This window comes from Gigantopelta aegis, chromosome 10, assembly GCF_016097555.1.
Source record: "Gigantopelta aegis isolate Gae_Host chromosome 10, Gae_host_genome, whole genome shotgun sequence".
Taxonomy (NCBI): domain Eukaryota; kingdom Metazoa; phylum Mollusca; class Gastropoda; order Neomphalida; family Peltospiridae; genus Gigantopelta; species Gigantopelta aegis.
The window spans coordinates 42,204,148-42,219,616 of NC_054708.1; the positions used below are offsets into that span (position 1 = coordinate 42,204,148).

General features: G+C 37.3%; 1 protein-coding gene and 1 long non-coding RNA gene across 3 annotated transcripts in view; one reads left to right on the forward strand and one right to left on the reverse strand.

Annotated features, from left to right (window-relative positions):
* Positions 1–15,469, reverse strand: part of LOC121384656 — a 38,404-nt gene that overhangs the window by 21,584 nt on the left and 1,351 nt on the right. The gene's annotated exons all lie outside the window — the stretch shown is intronic.
* On the forward strand, positions 1,551–14,212 carry LOC121384654. Of its 2 annotated transcripts, none has more exons than XM_041515138.1 (5): positions 1,551–1,745; positions 4,243–4,431; positions 7,957–8,067; positions 12,380–12,550; positions 12,833–14,212. In XM_041515138.1, exons 2-5 carry the CDS (start codon positions 4,255–4,257, stop codon positions 13,019–13,021), a joined length of 648 nt encoding a protein of 215 aa, XP_041371072.1. In that variant the 5' UTR covers positions 1,551–1,745; positions 4,243–4,254; the 3' UTR covers positions 13,022–14,212. The 2 variants fall into 2 exon arrangements, with proteins under 2 accessions (XP_041371072.1, XP_041371071.1); XM_041515137.1 differs by lacking the exon at positions 1,551–1,745 and adding an exon at positions 1,791–1,912.

Here is a 15,469-nt window from a genome sequence, read left to right on the forward strand (position 1 = left end):
TTTCACCATGTTATTAAAAAGGTTTTAGCACGACCAGAACTGATTATGCACGTTCCAAACTGTTTATATATACATGTATACGTGTATATATGACCTCACATTTAATAACTGGCCCCCTCCAGTTTGGCCGCCCAGTCATTGACATCTTCCTACGCCTATGCTATTATCAAGGTCAAAATAGATAACAAAATGTATATGACAACTGTGTTCTGTTTTGTTACTTGTTTAAATGTTCTCTTTAATGATAAGAATTCAGTGTGAAGATTGCCATTTCTTTAAACACTTAACACTTATTTATGGCAACTTTTCACAAGTAGTTTTTGTTATCAATCTAAACAGGAAGTCTGTTCTATGGATCTCTGCTAAACAGCACAGTGATGTTCTATTACTGGTATCATTTGTTTTTGTACCACATTATAGAAGAATCCATTTCGATTCCTACAACAAGATACTTGCTTTTCTTTGTGGCACGGTTATTTTAGTATTTCACCACTTTTGCTTTTACACAGCCGAGCAATTAAACCGCAAAAACAATATTTAACTTTCTACATTAGAAGAAACTAATGGCCCCTGTCATTCTTCTAAAAACAAATACCTAGAGTGGTCCGAAAATGAATGCAACTCCCATTAAACATCCGTATACACATTACATGAGATCACATTGATTTATTAATTAATCACCGGCTATTGGATGTCAAACATTTTGTAATTTTAACATATCTTAGAGACAAAGCCCGCTACATTTTCCCATTAGTAGCAAAGTATCTTTTATATGCACCATACGACAGACAGGATAGCACATACATTGCCTTTGATAGACCGGTGGTGCACTGGCTGGAACGAGAAATATCTCAAGGAGTCAACCGATAGGGATCGATCCTAGACCGACCGTCAATCAGGCGAGAGCTTCATTTGAAGACAAAAATGTACGATTTATTTTGTCCTATTTTACATACCTGTAAATACACTTTTAAAATCTGACTTGTGCCCTCCTCCACACCAGAGATTTGTCCCTTAACCAAGTGCCCCCCTTCAAATATCGTTCCTTCAGGTCTGTGTGTGTGTGTGTGTGTGTGTGTGTGTGTGTGTGTGTGTGTGTGTGTCTATAGTGTGTGTCGGTCTGTGTGTGTGTGTGTGTCGGTCACTGTGTGTGTATATGTGTGTATATGTGTGTCTGTCTATGTGTGCGTGTGTATATATATATATATATATATATATATATATATATATATATATATATATATCTGTGTGTGTGTGTGTCTGTCTGTGTGTGTGTGTGTTTGTGTGTGTGTGTGTATGTGTGTGTGTGTAAACTCTATCTCAAACTCCGATGTGTCATCCTTTAACTCCATACGATAATACTCCCAGACATAATTTTTTTTATTTCCGTCGGGTCTGCACTATCCCTTTTGGCGAATGGTTAATCCCTCAACATCAATTTACTTCCGCCTTATCTGAATCTGTCGACACGTGCAGACGAACAATATTATGGTTTATGATCAAGTGCTGACCTTTACTACACGCCGCGTGACTAACTTCCCAGCCAGTATTCCCCACTAAAGATAAATATCGGCGAAACATCCTGGAAAACCTTTTTGCGATGAATTTACTAAAAATACTTCATTACGAATTTTGTCTTCTAAAATATGATATAAAAGGGAGTTATGTGTCCCATCACCATACCAGTATCTGGCTTTACGAAAACATTTTAAAACAACTCTTCCGAAATATTTGTCGCGAAGAAGGTAAGAATTTACGTAGCATTATGGCTAAAGGCGGTGTGAAATGTTTTTGGCTGTTAAGCTTTCTTTACTGTTACATATTACATATTACCTCTTTTTGCCTTAAAGCTGCAGTCCCTGGAATATTTTTATTATTTAAGCATTTAGAATGGATGATTCAGTTGTGTTTGGTACATAAAAGGTTCACCACATCGCTATAGTTTTGCATTGCTCGCTTATCTACATTATCTAGGTCAACTACAAACGCAAAGTAGAACTGGGACTTTACGTGATTTGCACAGACGCTGAACTTCTCACGTGATTTTGAACAAATTTAACTGTCTTGATTGAGGGGTCGTCTCATATCTTCAAAACATATTTATATCCATAGAGGTATGGTACACCTTTCCAGGGGTCGGTGGGGATTTGCCTTGAAATTTTGACAGTGGCCAGCGGTTAGCATACGCGTTACATGTAAGGGGGTGTTAATAAATACGTAACACTCTAGGGGTAGAGGAAGAGGGCGTTATGTTCGATTTACGTAACATTTTGAACACTATAATGTTATTTTTATTCATTATTTTTTAGACCTATAAAGGTGTTTTTTGGAAATGCGCGGTCAGTCTAGGATCGATCCCCATCGGCGGGTATATAAAAGGCCATGATATGTGATATCCTGTCTGTGGGATGGTACATATAAACGATCCCTTGCTGAAAAAACAAACATGTAGCGGGTTTCCAAGTCGCGTGTGCAGGGATTTCAGCGGGGTTGGGGTTATAAACTGTGTTGAGCGAAGTTTATATGGGGCCATGCTCCCCCACACAATATATTTCAATTTGTTTTAAGCTTGGGCAGGTAAGGGTTTCGACCTCCAATACCCTCCCCCTGCACATGCACCCGATTCCTCTCTAAGATTATATGTCAAAAGTACCAAAATTTAATGTTTGACATCCAATAGCAGATGATTATTAAATCAATATGCTCTAACATTGATGTCGTTAAACAAAAAACCTCTAACTTTACCCTTTCCAAACGAAAGAATATTTATTTGAATTTGTCGATTTTAACACACGTACCATTAAGAAGTGAAAACGTTCATTGTCTACTTTAGTATATTTTATTTAAAAATATATACATGATCAATGTGTTACTAGTATACAAACTAAACTTTGAAAGTTCCACTAACACTTTATAAAATATCAGTTATGAAATAGGAAGGTACGATTGTCGATAATACGTTGTCAAGATCAAACCGGTTTTAATGAAAGACTCTAGTACCGTATCCTCAACCGAACGTTCTTCGTACAGCGCAAGCTTTCTAATTTAATTTTTTTGAGACGAACCCTACAATTTGAAATCGGCAAACGCACGTGTTAACTGAAACTAACAACAAGCTGGCGTTTGTTCTTTGCCGAGCAATGGCGGCACAGACGACGAATCATAGCGAACACACACGAGTCTTTTACAAGTGCATTTGAGCTTGTATTTCATATTTGTACATGATGTTATAATATGGTAATCAGAGACTGTAACTTTAACTACATGTACATATTTTAGGTGAACTGAATAATCTGATCTTTGAAATAAAAAAGAACCAAATACGACATAACTGTAAACATATTCAAACAGGTCACTAGTTACCAAAACTGTAATGCTATATGCTACGCAATTACACATGTATGTTTATGATGTTAAAACTATTACTATTGATACTACTAGTATATTACTACCTACAAATATTACTACTACTACAACAACAAATACTACTAAAATTAATGTAGACAACGAAAGTGATTTCCAGACCAGCTATAGTTTGCTTAATGGTAGTTTCTAATTGTTACCATGGTTTTTCCCGTTCCAACCAGAACTGTAAGATTGGTACATCAAAATGTTATGGTATGTGGTATATAAAGCATATAAGATTATAAGGTTATATTATAGGAATATGTTGGCAGCGAGATTTGGTATTTTTTTAACCACACTAAATCATGAGCCGCTATTTCAACTATTTTTTTTTTTTTTTATCTTCCTGTCTACGCGCGTTAGTGAGATGTGGTGGGTATGGGGGTTCGGCACTGTCACGTATAAAGAACATTATAAATACTTATCATAAACAGAGTTGGAGTTAGGGTTAGTGATAGTGCCAAAAGAAAGTCCTTCCCTTTATTGTTTCTTTCTTGCTGTTTTCCCTTTTACAGTAGAGTAAATAATAAGTTTACTAATTATTTACCCAAAAAACCACACCTCTTTTTGAAATATCTCGTTATTCCCGGCGCACGTGCTACAACCAACACCAACGATATTCCCCCAACTCCGCACCACGCATGCCTGAAAACATTGCATACACGAAATGCGTGGTGCACTTTGTGATGGCCTGTACAGATACTGACTAGTTTTTGTTTTCCGAAAGCTATTTTCAGAATTATCATAAATCGTAAATACCACGGACGCCTGTTCGTTGTTTGTTTTGTTTTTTCCCCCCTAAAAGCCACGTTGTCTGATTTGTTTCCCCATCTTCAGCTAGAGGCCGTGATGTCTCTCGTCGAATGGTTAGCGGCGTTGGCGTTGACGACGCTGTGTAGCGGACGGCCAGCTGCACACGACTCCGGGACAACGCATTACTATACTTTCTGGAGAGCAGTTAACAGCAGGCTGATGCCAAGAGCTACGTCGCTACAAAACTCTGTCAGAAGTCTTATTCTAGATTATGTAAGTATAGAGTATTAGATTATTGTCTTTCTTTGTTTTACCGGCCTCGGTGGCGTCGTGGTTAGGCCATCGGTCTACAGGCTGGTAGGTACTGGGTTCGGATCCCAGTCGAGGCATGTGATTTTTAATCCAGATACCGACTCCAAACCCTGAGCGAGTGCTCCGCAAGGCTCAATGGGTAGGTGTAAACCACTCACACCGACCAGTGATCCATAACTAGTTCAACAAAGGCCATGGTTTGTGCTATCCTGCCTGTGGGAAGCGCAAATAAAAGATCCCTTGCTGCTAATCGGAAAGAGTAGCCCATGTAGTGGCGACAGCGCGTTTCCTCTCAAAATCTGTGTGGTCCTGAACCATATGTCTGACGCCATATAACCGTAAATAAAATGTGTTGAGTGCGTCGTTAAATAAAACATTTCTTTCTTTCTTTCTTTTCTTTGTTTTGTTTTCCTTCTTTTCTTTGTGTGTGTGGGTTTTTTTAAATTTCATTTTGTTTCATTGGTAACATTGGGCCTTTTGTTTTTCTTTTTCTTTTTGTGTAAACTTTGTTACATAACCTATGACGTGTTGTACGACAGACATTTAAAAAAGTCCGTAGCTTAACCTACGTTTACTTTCTTGACCTACATTTGTTTTCAATATGTTTAACTTAGACTTTTAAGTTCATTTTGTTCAGGCTCCATATTCATAAACGTACTTAGTCCATGTATGATACTTATCTATGTACTTTAAGTATGTATTTAGGTATCATACATTGGCTTAAGTACGTTTATGAATACGGAGCCAGGGGCCCATTTCACTAAACATCGTAAGTTTACGTCAGCTATTAGCAGTTATACCAGTCGTGCGTTTACACGTGTTTGGCAGCTATTTCACGCAGAAAATTACATCATTACGGAAGCTGGAGTATTTTAAAGACAAAAGAAAACGAAATATGTTTTCTTCTAACTATATTTGTTGAACTATAAAAGTAATAAGAATTGTGGTTTAGTCGTAGATTTACATTTACGTGCAGAATTAGGCGGTATCCCCCCATTAGTCATACCCTTATTTGTCATACAGTTTGTAACTACACAGGTCAAGGTTTATTGCACACTTAATCATCTGCCCGTTAGCCAGATAAAAATGGTGTGATCCCACATTGTTGTATATTGTATGACTAATGAAAGAAAGGCTTATAATTATTTATTCATTTTATTGATAAAAAAAAAATGAAAATGTCAATATTGTATCCAGAGAACAAAGCACAATTGCATCCAGCACACATGAAAATGAAAATGTCAAGTTGACAATTGCACTACGTTGATAAAAACATTTATATTTAAAAGATATATGTAATTTCAGCAGCTTGGAGATTATTTTATATCTCATTGCTACATCAAAACATATCTCCTGCATGTTTCCTTCTCCTAAGAGCAACTCCTTATAACTGGAGAAACCATGAAAACAATGACTTCTGTGTGTTCATCATTATAAAAACAGTTTTACTTCAAAGCTGCTGCCCACAGAAGTTATGATTACAACAGTGATTAGTTAGCAGTGAGACACAGCCAATACCAGTTGGTCATTCAAGCCGAGATAATCATCTGAGACCATTCTCATTCCCCACACAGGTGTGCTCAGTTTACTTACTGCTTGACTGATTTCCTAATTGTATTACTATTGACCATATGACTAATGGGGGTATGACTAATGGGTGTTGTTTTATGAAATTGAGCCCAGTTCCGCTCTAATTTCGCTGTGCTGTTGTCATAAACTGTTTTAAAGGGACTGTCCTGAATTTGAATTGTAATAACATTTTGTTAAAGGCTATTATTACTACATATTAAAAATATTGTATATTCAATGTGTTTCTGGTCATCCTAATGTTCGTAAGTAGTCCAAATTGGATTTGGTATCCCAATAATTTCGTACGTACAAAAACGTATACATTAGAAATAAAATTAAATTTTACCTAGTTCAAAACACTAGGACGGTCAGAAACATATTTCATATACAGACACATATATGTGATGCACAAAATGTATTTAATATGTAATTACAGTCGCTAAAAATCTGTGTCCTTCGATATGCACACCCAGAAGAGTCCCTTTAACATGGAACTCCAAAAATATACAACAGTAGCTATGATATATCTAGGGACTGGGGTTGGGGGGTGGGGGGTGGGGGTGGGGGATCGGGACGTATAAGTTATAACAAAAATAACTGTTAGAATCATGTTTATTTATTTAATTTTAAGGTATAAGGCACTCACCATATCCCCCTAAAACTGCACTCAAATGAGAAATAACCCCTAATCACACACACACACACACACACACACACACGTATATATTATATTTAAGAAATTAAGACTCAACGATGACCGTACATTAGGTCAACAATAAAAAAAACCCGAAACATCCTCAGCCCCCATTTTAGGATTTACCCTTCGGGCATCTAATATTAATAAACAATCATTTCCGAAACCAGTCTTGTGAATTGAAAGAAATCTTATATAAAGGGGAAAAAATGAAGAGAAAAAATATTTTAGGAATGGTTGTGTTGAGGCGAATGTCGGAAGGAAAAGCCTTTGCAAAACTTAATCTGCTGAAACATGCTTTCATGTTTTTGTTTTTTTATGTGTATGTCATTTGGTAACCAACTGCTGTAAACAAATCGCGCAAAAACTGCATCTGTGGGAAGGGCTGTTCTAGAAGAAGGGGGGGGGGGGGGGGGGGAGAGCGGAAATTCAGAATTACGATCGGTGCTGTTTTCAAATTGCTGAATTGAAAAGAAGAAGAACAAAAACCAGAAACGGATATTTGTTTAACGACATATTAGATATTAAATATCTATATATATTAAAGTGCTTGACCTATATTGAGGAAGAGGAAACCCCAATGAAGACGTGTATAAAGTACTAGCCCACTCGCCAAATGTGAGTGAAAATTCTGATGGACGAGTTTTTACCACCAGCGTGATTGGCGACCTTCCTCTTAATTGTTTGTCCTGTATGAAATAAACCAAGTTGTATCTCAGTTAAATATAATATTTTTTTCTTCTCTTAATGGATTATATTTGTGTAATTTATATCAAAGCTATCTTTAACCAAAATCTTATTTAAAGTAAATTATATGTTGAGGGAGGAATAAGGAAGTCACCGGATGATCATAACACTATGATATAGCACTGGACGAGTGGAAATCCTGATGGACTAGTACATTATATAGTTGGTACCAATCAGGTGGACTAGTAGTATATTTCATAATTCTACACTCTTGCAGTGGTTCTGTCCGCTAACAGGGATTGAGCACGCACCACTCAACTTTATCCCGTTCGTTAGTCAACAAAATACTCATCAGTCTTAAAATACAATTAACCGCTTAGCAACCTCACATATCCCGTGATACTTATAAAACGTACAAGAAATGTTTAGTTTTTTTCTGTACAGATCCCTACCCTAAATAAATACCCCATTATTTCTTTCTTTATTTAGTTTGATTTTGATTTTTAAATTTAAATTAATTTATTTATGCTTTTTAGTGCAGTCTTGATGTTGCTAAAAGGATGTATGATGATATCAAGTTTCCCACATTTCCTAGCCTCAAGACTCTGCAGAAAGAGAACAGAATATCAGAGCGACCTTTCCTGAAGGTTAGTGTCCTACAGCTGAAATATTTTCTTTGCAAAAAAAATTTAAAAGGGCAGAACCGTTATTTATTTGCAAGTTGGGTGAACGGGAGGTAGCGGATGGAAAGAGTTGTACGATCTGGAGGAATTGTATTGGTGTGTACCAACATTTCACAAATCCAATAAAAAGAAACCTAAACTGAAACCAACCATTCTTGTAACGGGCGTGTTCTGCTCTACTCGCCGAAACCTGCATGTTTTATATAACAAATGAAACGAAAGTTTATCTAAATTCCAACACATGTATTATTAGCAGCCTTCAAGATATGAATAATTACTGCAAGTTTCTTTAAACGTGACAGACCAATTCCTCGGCCACCGTTTGGGATCTTATACATACAATCCACACAAACAGCACTGTGTAAACTTTTGAGTGAATCGTGAAGTAACTAACTGGATTCGCGAATTGGAATTAATCCTGCAGTCCCTCGTATCTGGGGCGAGAGCTATTCAACTTATTTAGAGTAACAACCTGCTTGATGCAAACACCACTCAAATCAATGCCTGGGTCAAAGCGTTGGCGTATTCGAGAGGTATTTTCGTCTCATTACTCATTATGTACTTTCCATGTATATTTCTTCTGTCAGTTTATTTGGTACACACTTCCGATAATAATATGAGATGCATCCTTGCTTGCTCCCAACCACCTAGGCCTAATAAGCTCCAGAGGCGGATCGAAGGGGGGGGGGGGGGGGCAGGGGCCTGCCCTCCTAAATTTTGCCAGTTATAATTTTATTAAAATATATTAATTTTCATTTTTTTTACGACCCCCCTCCAAACTTCCCCCAAAGTTCCCTTGGCATTCCACCTCATGTCACTGCCCCCCCCCCCCCAATGGATATTTTCTGTATCCGCCACCGAGCTCCATTATATTAATGAATAAATGAATGACTGTTTACGACACCCCAGCAATACACATATGCTATTGGGTGACAGAAAAGGTAACTTTATACATGGAAATATTATATATTAAGGATGGCAGTTAATAAGAGTACCTTGGCGCTAATGTAAATCACACTGTAAAGAGAGAACCATCCCTCTGTCGTCGCTTAGGCTAGGACCTTTTTCATGCATTCAGTGTTGTACATACTTTGATACCAGTCTTGGAACATTAGGTGAATCGTGAAATAACTATATAATAATAATATTTGGTAGTCGTATATGACAGTGTTTATCTGTTCAAATAATATTATACATTTCCAATATAATATACATATACCTTTAAATATTGTACATGCAATAAGTCCAGTGTACTTCAGATGCTGATGCCAGGTTTAGGAACTATAAAACAATTAACTGTTAATTGTCATGTGATACCCCATTTTCTTACAGACAAATTATATTTAACAAGGAAATGTTCTATTTAAAGACGCACTCAAGACATTTTATTTCCGGTTATATGGCGTCGGACATATGGTTAAAGACAACACAGTATTGAGAGAGGAAACCCGCTGTCGCCACTTCATGGGCCACTCTTTTTCATTAGCAGCAAGGGATCTTTTATATGCACCATCCCACATATATGATAGTACATACCACGTTATTTGTTACATCAGTTGTGGAGCACTGGCTGGAACGAGAAATAGCCTAATGGGCCCACCGACGGGAATCGATCCTAGATCGATCGTGCATCAAGCGAGCGCTGTACCACTGACCTAAGTCCCGCCCCCGATTATATTTAACGTGCCGCACTTGTGATTGGAAGGATTCATACACGGCTTATATCAGCTGTACTAGAAAATGTTAGCATTAATGTTTTATTGTTGTGGGGACATTTCAGACTTTATTCAACATTTCTAATTAACATACCTCTTTTTAACGATACACATATACATTAATTTCATTTTATTTGTCATGTCTGTGGGGCGTGCGTATAAAAGATATGTTACTGCTTTTTCCCTTAGGCGTAGCATAATTTATTATGGTAGCGGCAGGTTTCCATTCTCGACCAAGTATCAAAATAACCATATTTTACAAACCAAATAGCTTTAAAGTGTGCCGAGGTGTCGTTCAGCAAATATTCCTTTCCTTTCCTAATACATGTATATATTTTAAATACTTCCGAAATTATTTGGAGATAAAATCCAGTTTTGACTACTACAGGCATTAAGACGATCATAAAAGCGAGACAACGTAATTACTATTCAGTTAGCGTCATAATAGCGTTATATTATATAATGGCTACAGAGCAATGCATCATTAAGTAACCTGAATGTATCTGATGTGAACGAGACGCAGTCTTAACATTTAACTGCACAAAAGCAATTCATGCAAAGTTAACGTAACCTAGAATAGATCATATTTCGTTCTGTGTCAATTATATATATATGTACGGTTTAAACTCTGGGATATGCCAGTTGCAAGGCGGATACAGGGAAGGCAGTCGTGCGTGCAAGAATTTTAGCAGTGTGTGTGTGGGGGGGGGGGGGGGGGAGCGCGTCGACACACACACACACACACACATATATATATATTTATTGAACTAAGCCATAAGTAATTGTAAACTGTCTGATCACTATTATTTTTTTGTGTGTGTGTATTGTTTGTAGAACGTATACCATTTAATATCATCCACAAATTAAAATAAATAAAATAAGTTTTTAAAATCTATAAATGAAGAAATATTGAAAGAAAAAAAAAAAGAAACCGGGAACCCCCCACCCCCACCCCCCCAAAAAAAAAATTAAATTAAAAAAAATTACATTGATATCTGCATATATTTGTTCATTGCATTTATTTTTGACACTTTAAAAATGGCTATTATTAATCGATCGATTTTATTAATTAGCATTTTGCGGACATGCTTTTATTAAATTACAGTTACATTGTATACCTACAGAGTGTTGCTAGTTTGCTTTGTGCCATATTATAAGGTTCCAATTGTATCGGTGAAAATTACAAGTATCTTGGTCTGGGTTTGTTTATTTTGGTATCATTAAAAGCGCCGTCTGTCCAAAATCCATTAAAATCAGCGATTTTTATCAGAAATGTTCATATTTTAAGCTATTTTAAGAAAACACAAACAAAGCTTTATCTTGATGGAATACTTTCAACTGGGTGTTTGCTCGTGTCAGGTCATAGGGTTTAACGTGCACATTCAGAGCAAGCTGCTGTAGCACACGCCTGTCATGGGCGCAGGTGTCGACTTCCTCCGTCCTCCGGCCCGTTCCACGGAGCGATCTTAGCCCTAAGATCATCGTATGTGCATAACAACATTATGCCCTTAAGGTGATCTTAGCACTATGATCGCTTCGTGGAACGGGCCCCAGGACAGAAAAGGGGTTGGGGGTGGGGGTGGATGGGTGGGGGTGTGTTTGTGTTAGGGGACCACCTGGGATTGGGAAGTGCAAGAGAGCACAAGCAAGCCCGACCAGGGTCGGTAGCGGGCGGAGGTGTTTGTGGTGCTATTGAATTTTGAGAATGTCCCGTAGGATTGAGTCCAAAAATGAAATAGTTTGTGCAATTTCATTTCGTTTCTCAAGGCAAATAATAGTTCTACTACTAGAGTAGTAGACAATGGGGGATCAGTTCTATTGTCAACGCTGACACATATACACAGATACATGATCATAAATACATACGTACGTACGTACGTACACACATACGTACGTACGTACACACACACACACACACACACATATATATATATATATATATATGAATATGAATATGCATTTAACGGTTATTTTCACAGGCTTGCACAATTATTTAACCAACTAAAAGGTATGTAAGGAAACCCGCTGCTTCCACATTCGATAGTTATTGCATGTACCTTTCCCCATACATGATACACACACTGCCACAACCACAAACCCCCTCCACATCTTAGCTGAATAGTACGAAAATATTTTAGAAAATGAAAGATTTTGTTTTTATTGCAGTGGTTATATTAAAAATGAAGAGCACGCAGTTTTATACACTGTCCATTGTATAATGAGTTTAGATACATTTTATTTAGCAACGCTTAATTAATAATACTTTTAATGAATTATCATGTGATAAAATTATATGTTTATTTTCCAACAAAGATATAATAAAACATTGTGCCAAAACCTGTGCCAAGATTTTAGAAAAACGAAGTCTATTTAACTAAAATTGTAGTATTTTATTGCTTACTGGTTATTTTTAATGTTGTCTTAGTTGAATCTCGTCTCTCATAACTCTGTGTTGAGTGGCTTTTAAAACAGTATGTATTACATGTATTATTTTTTTTTTTTAAAGGTGAGACGTTAATAACATATTGACTGAACAGAATCTGTATACATTCTACTTGTAGAGCCTGTTGAAAGAAACAGTCATTGAACTGTATGGTTATGAGAGACAATTGGACAAAGAATTGAAGAAAAATTGCAACAATCATAAAACAAAACCAACGGAATCGTCATGTGATCAGTTGAGGCGGATGCTGACGAATGTGAAAACGCTAGCTGACGAACTAAAAACACAGGTATTTCGTACAGATTTTATATACAATGTACATGTTTTGTTTTGGTTATAATGGTCATATTTAGACCCGGTACTAACTATGTTACGACAGTATTATTATATGTATATGTCTAACAAAGATTCAAACAGGTGCCAGTTCAGCATCTTTGTTAAAAAGTTTTTAATCATTAAATGTGTGTACAAATATTAATAGGCCCCTACCAGATATTATGTGTTGACGTGTTCTTCCTTTATAAATTATTATATTATATTAAATAACTGTTGGTTATTTCCCTTGCTATAGGTCTACAGTTACTTCAATGCATCTTTCAATAAAAACCCCAAGAGATCGGGCATGGAAAAAACCCTGTGTACAAAGCGCCTACAGAAACCCAACCGACGCATTATTCTGTTGTACGGATTGTACGCACATCTCCACGAAACGTACAGCGCCTTACAGTTCTCCTTGGAGTTATCGAAACCTCATCCGTGACCGTCACTGATGTAAACAAGAACCAAAAAGCGAAGCCTGTGATAATTTCAGCCCTGCTTTTCTTTGACCAGGACTAATAGTGAAGATAAGCAGTCGTGGTCTATATCCTGTGGCTAAAGAGGTACGAAATGAAACAGGGAGTCTGAAGGTTGAAGACTATGGATCTGAGCATTTTTCAGGGCAAAGACTGATTTTTACCGTAACCAATTTCAGAGTGATTCCCTTCCAACCCCGTCCCTAGCAAGGTGGCATCCCATACATGGTAATTAGAACCAATTTGAAGCCACACGGGTATAGGAAATGAGTAAAATTAAGCTGTGTTATGAGCTGTACACCGGTGATAATGGTACAGATCAACTGAGCAAAGCCGTGTACGCTGTACATGCCGTATTGGTGTAACTCGGACAGAATGTGGAGTGGAAAGAAGGGATGTGATGTATGTCATTCTGGTACAGGAATATCGAAACAACTCTCAAACAATTTGTGCATGAACTTTCAAAAACGTTTGTTTGCGTTTCATTAGCTAGAACAGCGTTGTAAATTGGCATATACTAGGGTATTTAACTGAATTCATTGAAGCTATACATAGCACCACCACCACTCCCACCCGCCTGCTACCGATTTGATCGGGCTGCTGGTGCTCCCTTGCACCTGCCAGTGCAGGCGGTCCCTCCTCCCACCTTTCCTGGCATGGACGACAGGCGTGCGCTACAACAGCTTGTTCTGAATGTGCACGTAAAACCCTATGACCTGACCTGACCTGACAGCTATACATAATGCACAGTACAGCTTAGCATACGCGTTACTTAGCAGTGTCCAGTCGCGGTTTTGTTATATTCGTACATATGGAGCACTGAGTAGAGTAACGTGTTCCTGTATTTATAGTATGTGAACAAATGAAAGACAGACGGTCAAGCATGCTGGTATCAGACCAGTGGTGAAGCAATACTCGTTTTCTGAGAAAATGAAATAATAACCTGTCTCTATACTATTACAAGTACATTTTGTCTTAACCTACATGTGGGTTTGTATTATTATTTCACAGGGCGAAACACATTCAAGGTCCTGATATTTTGTAAATAACCAGTGCTAACAAGATTGAATTAAAGGGACATTCTTGAGTTTGTTGCATTGTAAAATGTTTCAAACTAATAAAATATTTCTACGATTAAACTTGCATATTAAATATATATTTTTGTTTAGAGTATCAGTGTCTGTATATTCAATGTGTTTCTGGTCGTCTTAATATTTGTAAGAAGCCCAAGCTAGATTGTGTCTTCAAAATTTCGTACGTACGACAAAAACAATATTTTAGGAAATAAGATGAAATTTAACCTAGTACAAATATTAGAACGATCAGAAACACGTTTAATATACAACCACTAATATTTTATGTAGAAAAACATATTTGATATGTAATTACAATCGTTAAAAGGTATCTGTTAGTCGAGAATATCTTAAACACTGCAGCAAACTCAGGAATGTCTCTTTAATAATACATGTAGTATATAAAATCAAATCGTTTTTAGCGCATTTCTACTGTTGAAGATGCAGACGATGTGTATAAAACACGTGAAAACATTAAATGTTTTGAAGAAAGCACAAATCATGATTTTACTGTTTCGTCAGTGACATAAATGTGTTTATTATGTTTGTGTCGATAATGTCTGTGTTTTGTTAATATTTTGTAAATAAAATTATATTTAGACATTTTTAACCGTGTGCAGTTACTGTTTGTTGTTCTCTACCATCGTATCCTCCTGGCTCAAATTCTTTTAATGGACCTCTTCCTCAACAAAATTTGACGTCATTTTACAGGCGCGTGTGCAGCAAGGGTGGGGTCTAGTCTAGCGAAGTTTATGGGGCAAGGGGTGGGTGGGTGGGTGGTCGAGACATGGTCCCCCGGTTAATGTATTGAAAACAAGAGAAAATTTGTTGACAGAGGGTTCGACCCCCGAACCTCTCCGCCTGCACACGCTCCTGCCTTGTTCACCGACGCTGTAGAACGTTTTTGTGTTGGTGTTTTTTGTAGTTTTTTTGCGTGCTATTAAAGTGACGGTCTTCCTACATATTGAGTTAACCCCATATATATCGTGATCACGACCAATTAGGCGTAAAGTAACCCAGTGGTAAAGCGCTCACTTGATGCGCGGACGGTTTGGGATCGATCCCCGTCGGTGGGTCCATTGGGCTAGTTCTCGTTGTAGCCAGTCCACCACGACTGGTATATCAAAGGCTATGGCATGTGCTATCCTGTCTGTTGGATGAGGCATATAAAAGATCCCTTGCTACTAATGGAAAAAAAGTTGAGTTTCCTCTCTAAGACTGTCAGAATAACCAAATGTTTGACATCCAATAGCCGATGATTAATAATCAATATGCTCTAGTGGTGTCGTTAAACAAAACAAACTTTTAACTTTAACGACTAGCCAAAGTACCTAATTGTGA

Bases quoted from the DNA above. Each gene is read 5' to 3' on its own strand.
- LOC121384654 (XM_041515137.1), top strand. The intron at 4,432-7,956 runs GTAAGTATAGAG...TATGCTTTTTAG, and splicing joins GAAGTCTTATTCTAGATTAT to TGCAGTCTTGATGTTGCTAA. The intron at 8,068-12,379 runs GTTAGTGTCCTA...TTCTACTTGTAG, and splicing joins CAGAGCGACCTTTCCTGAAG to AGCCTGTTGAAAGAAACAGT.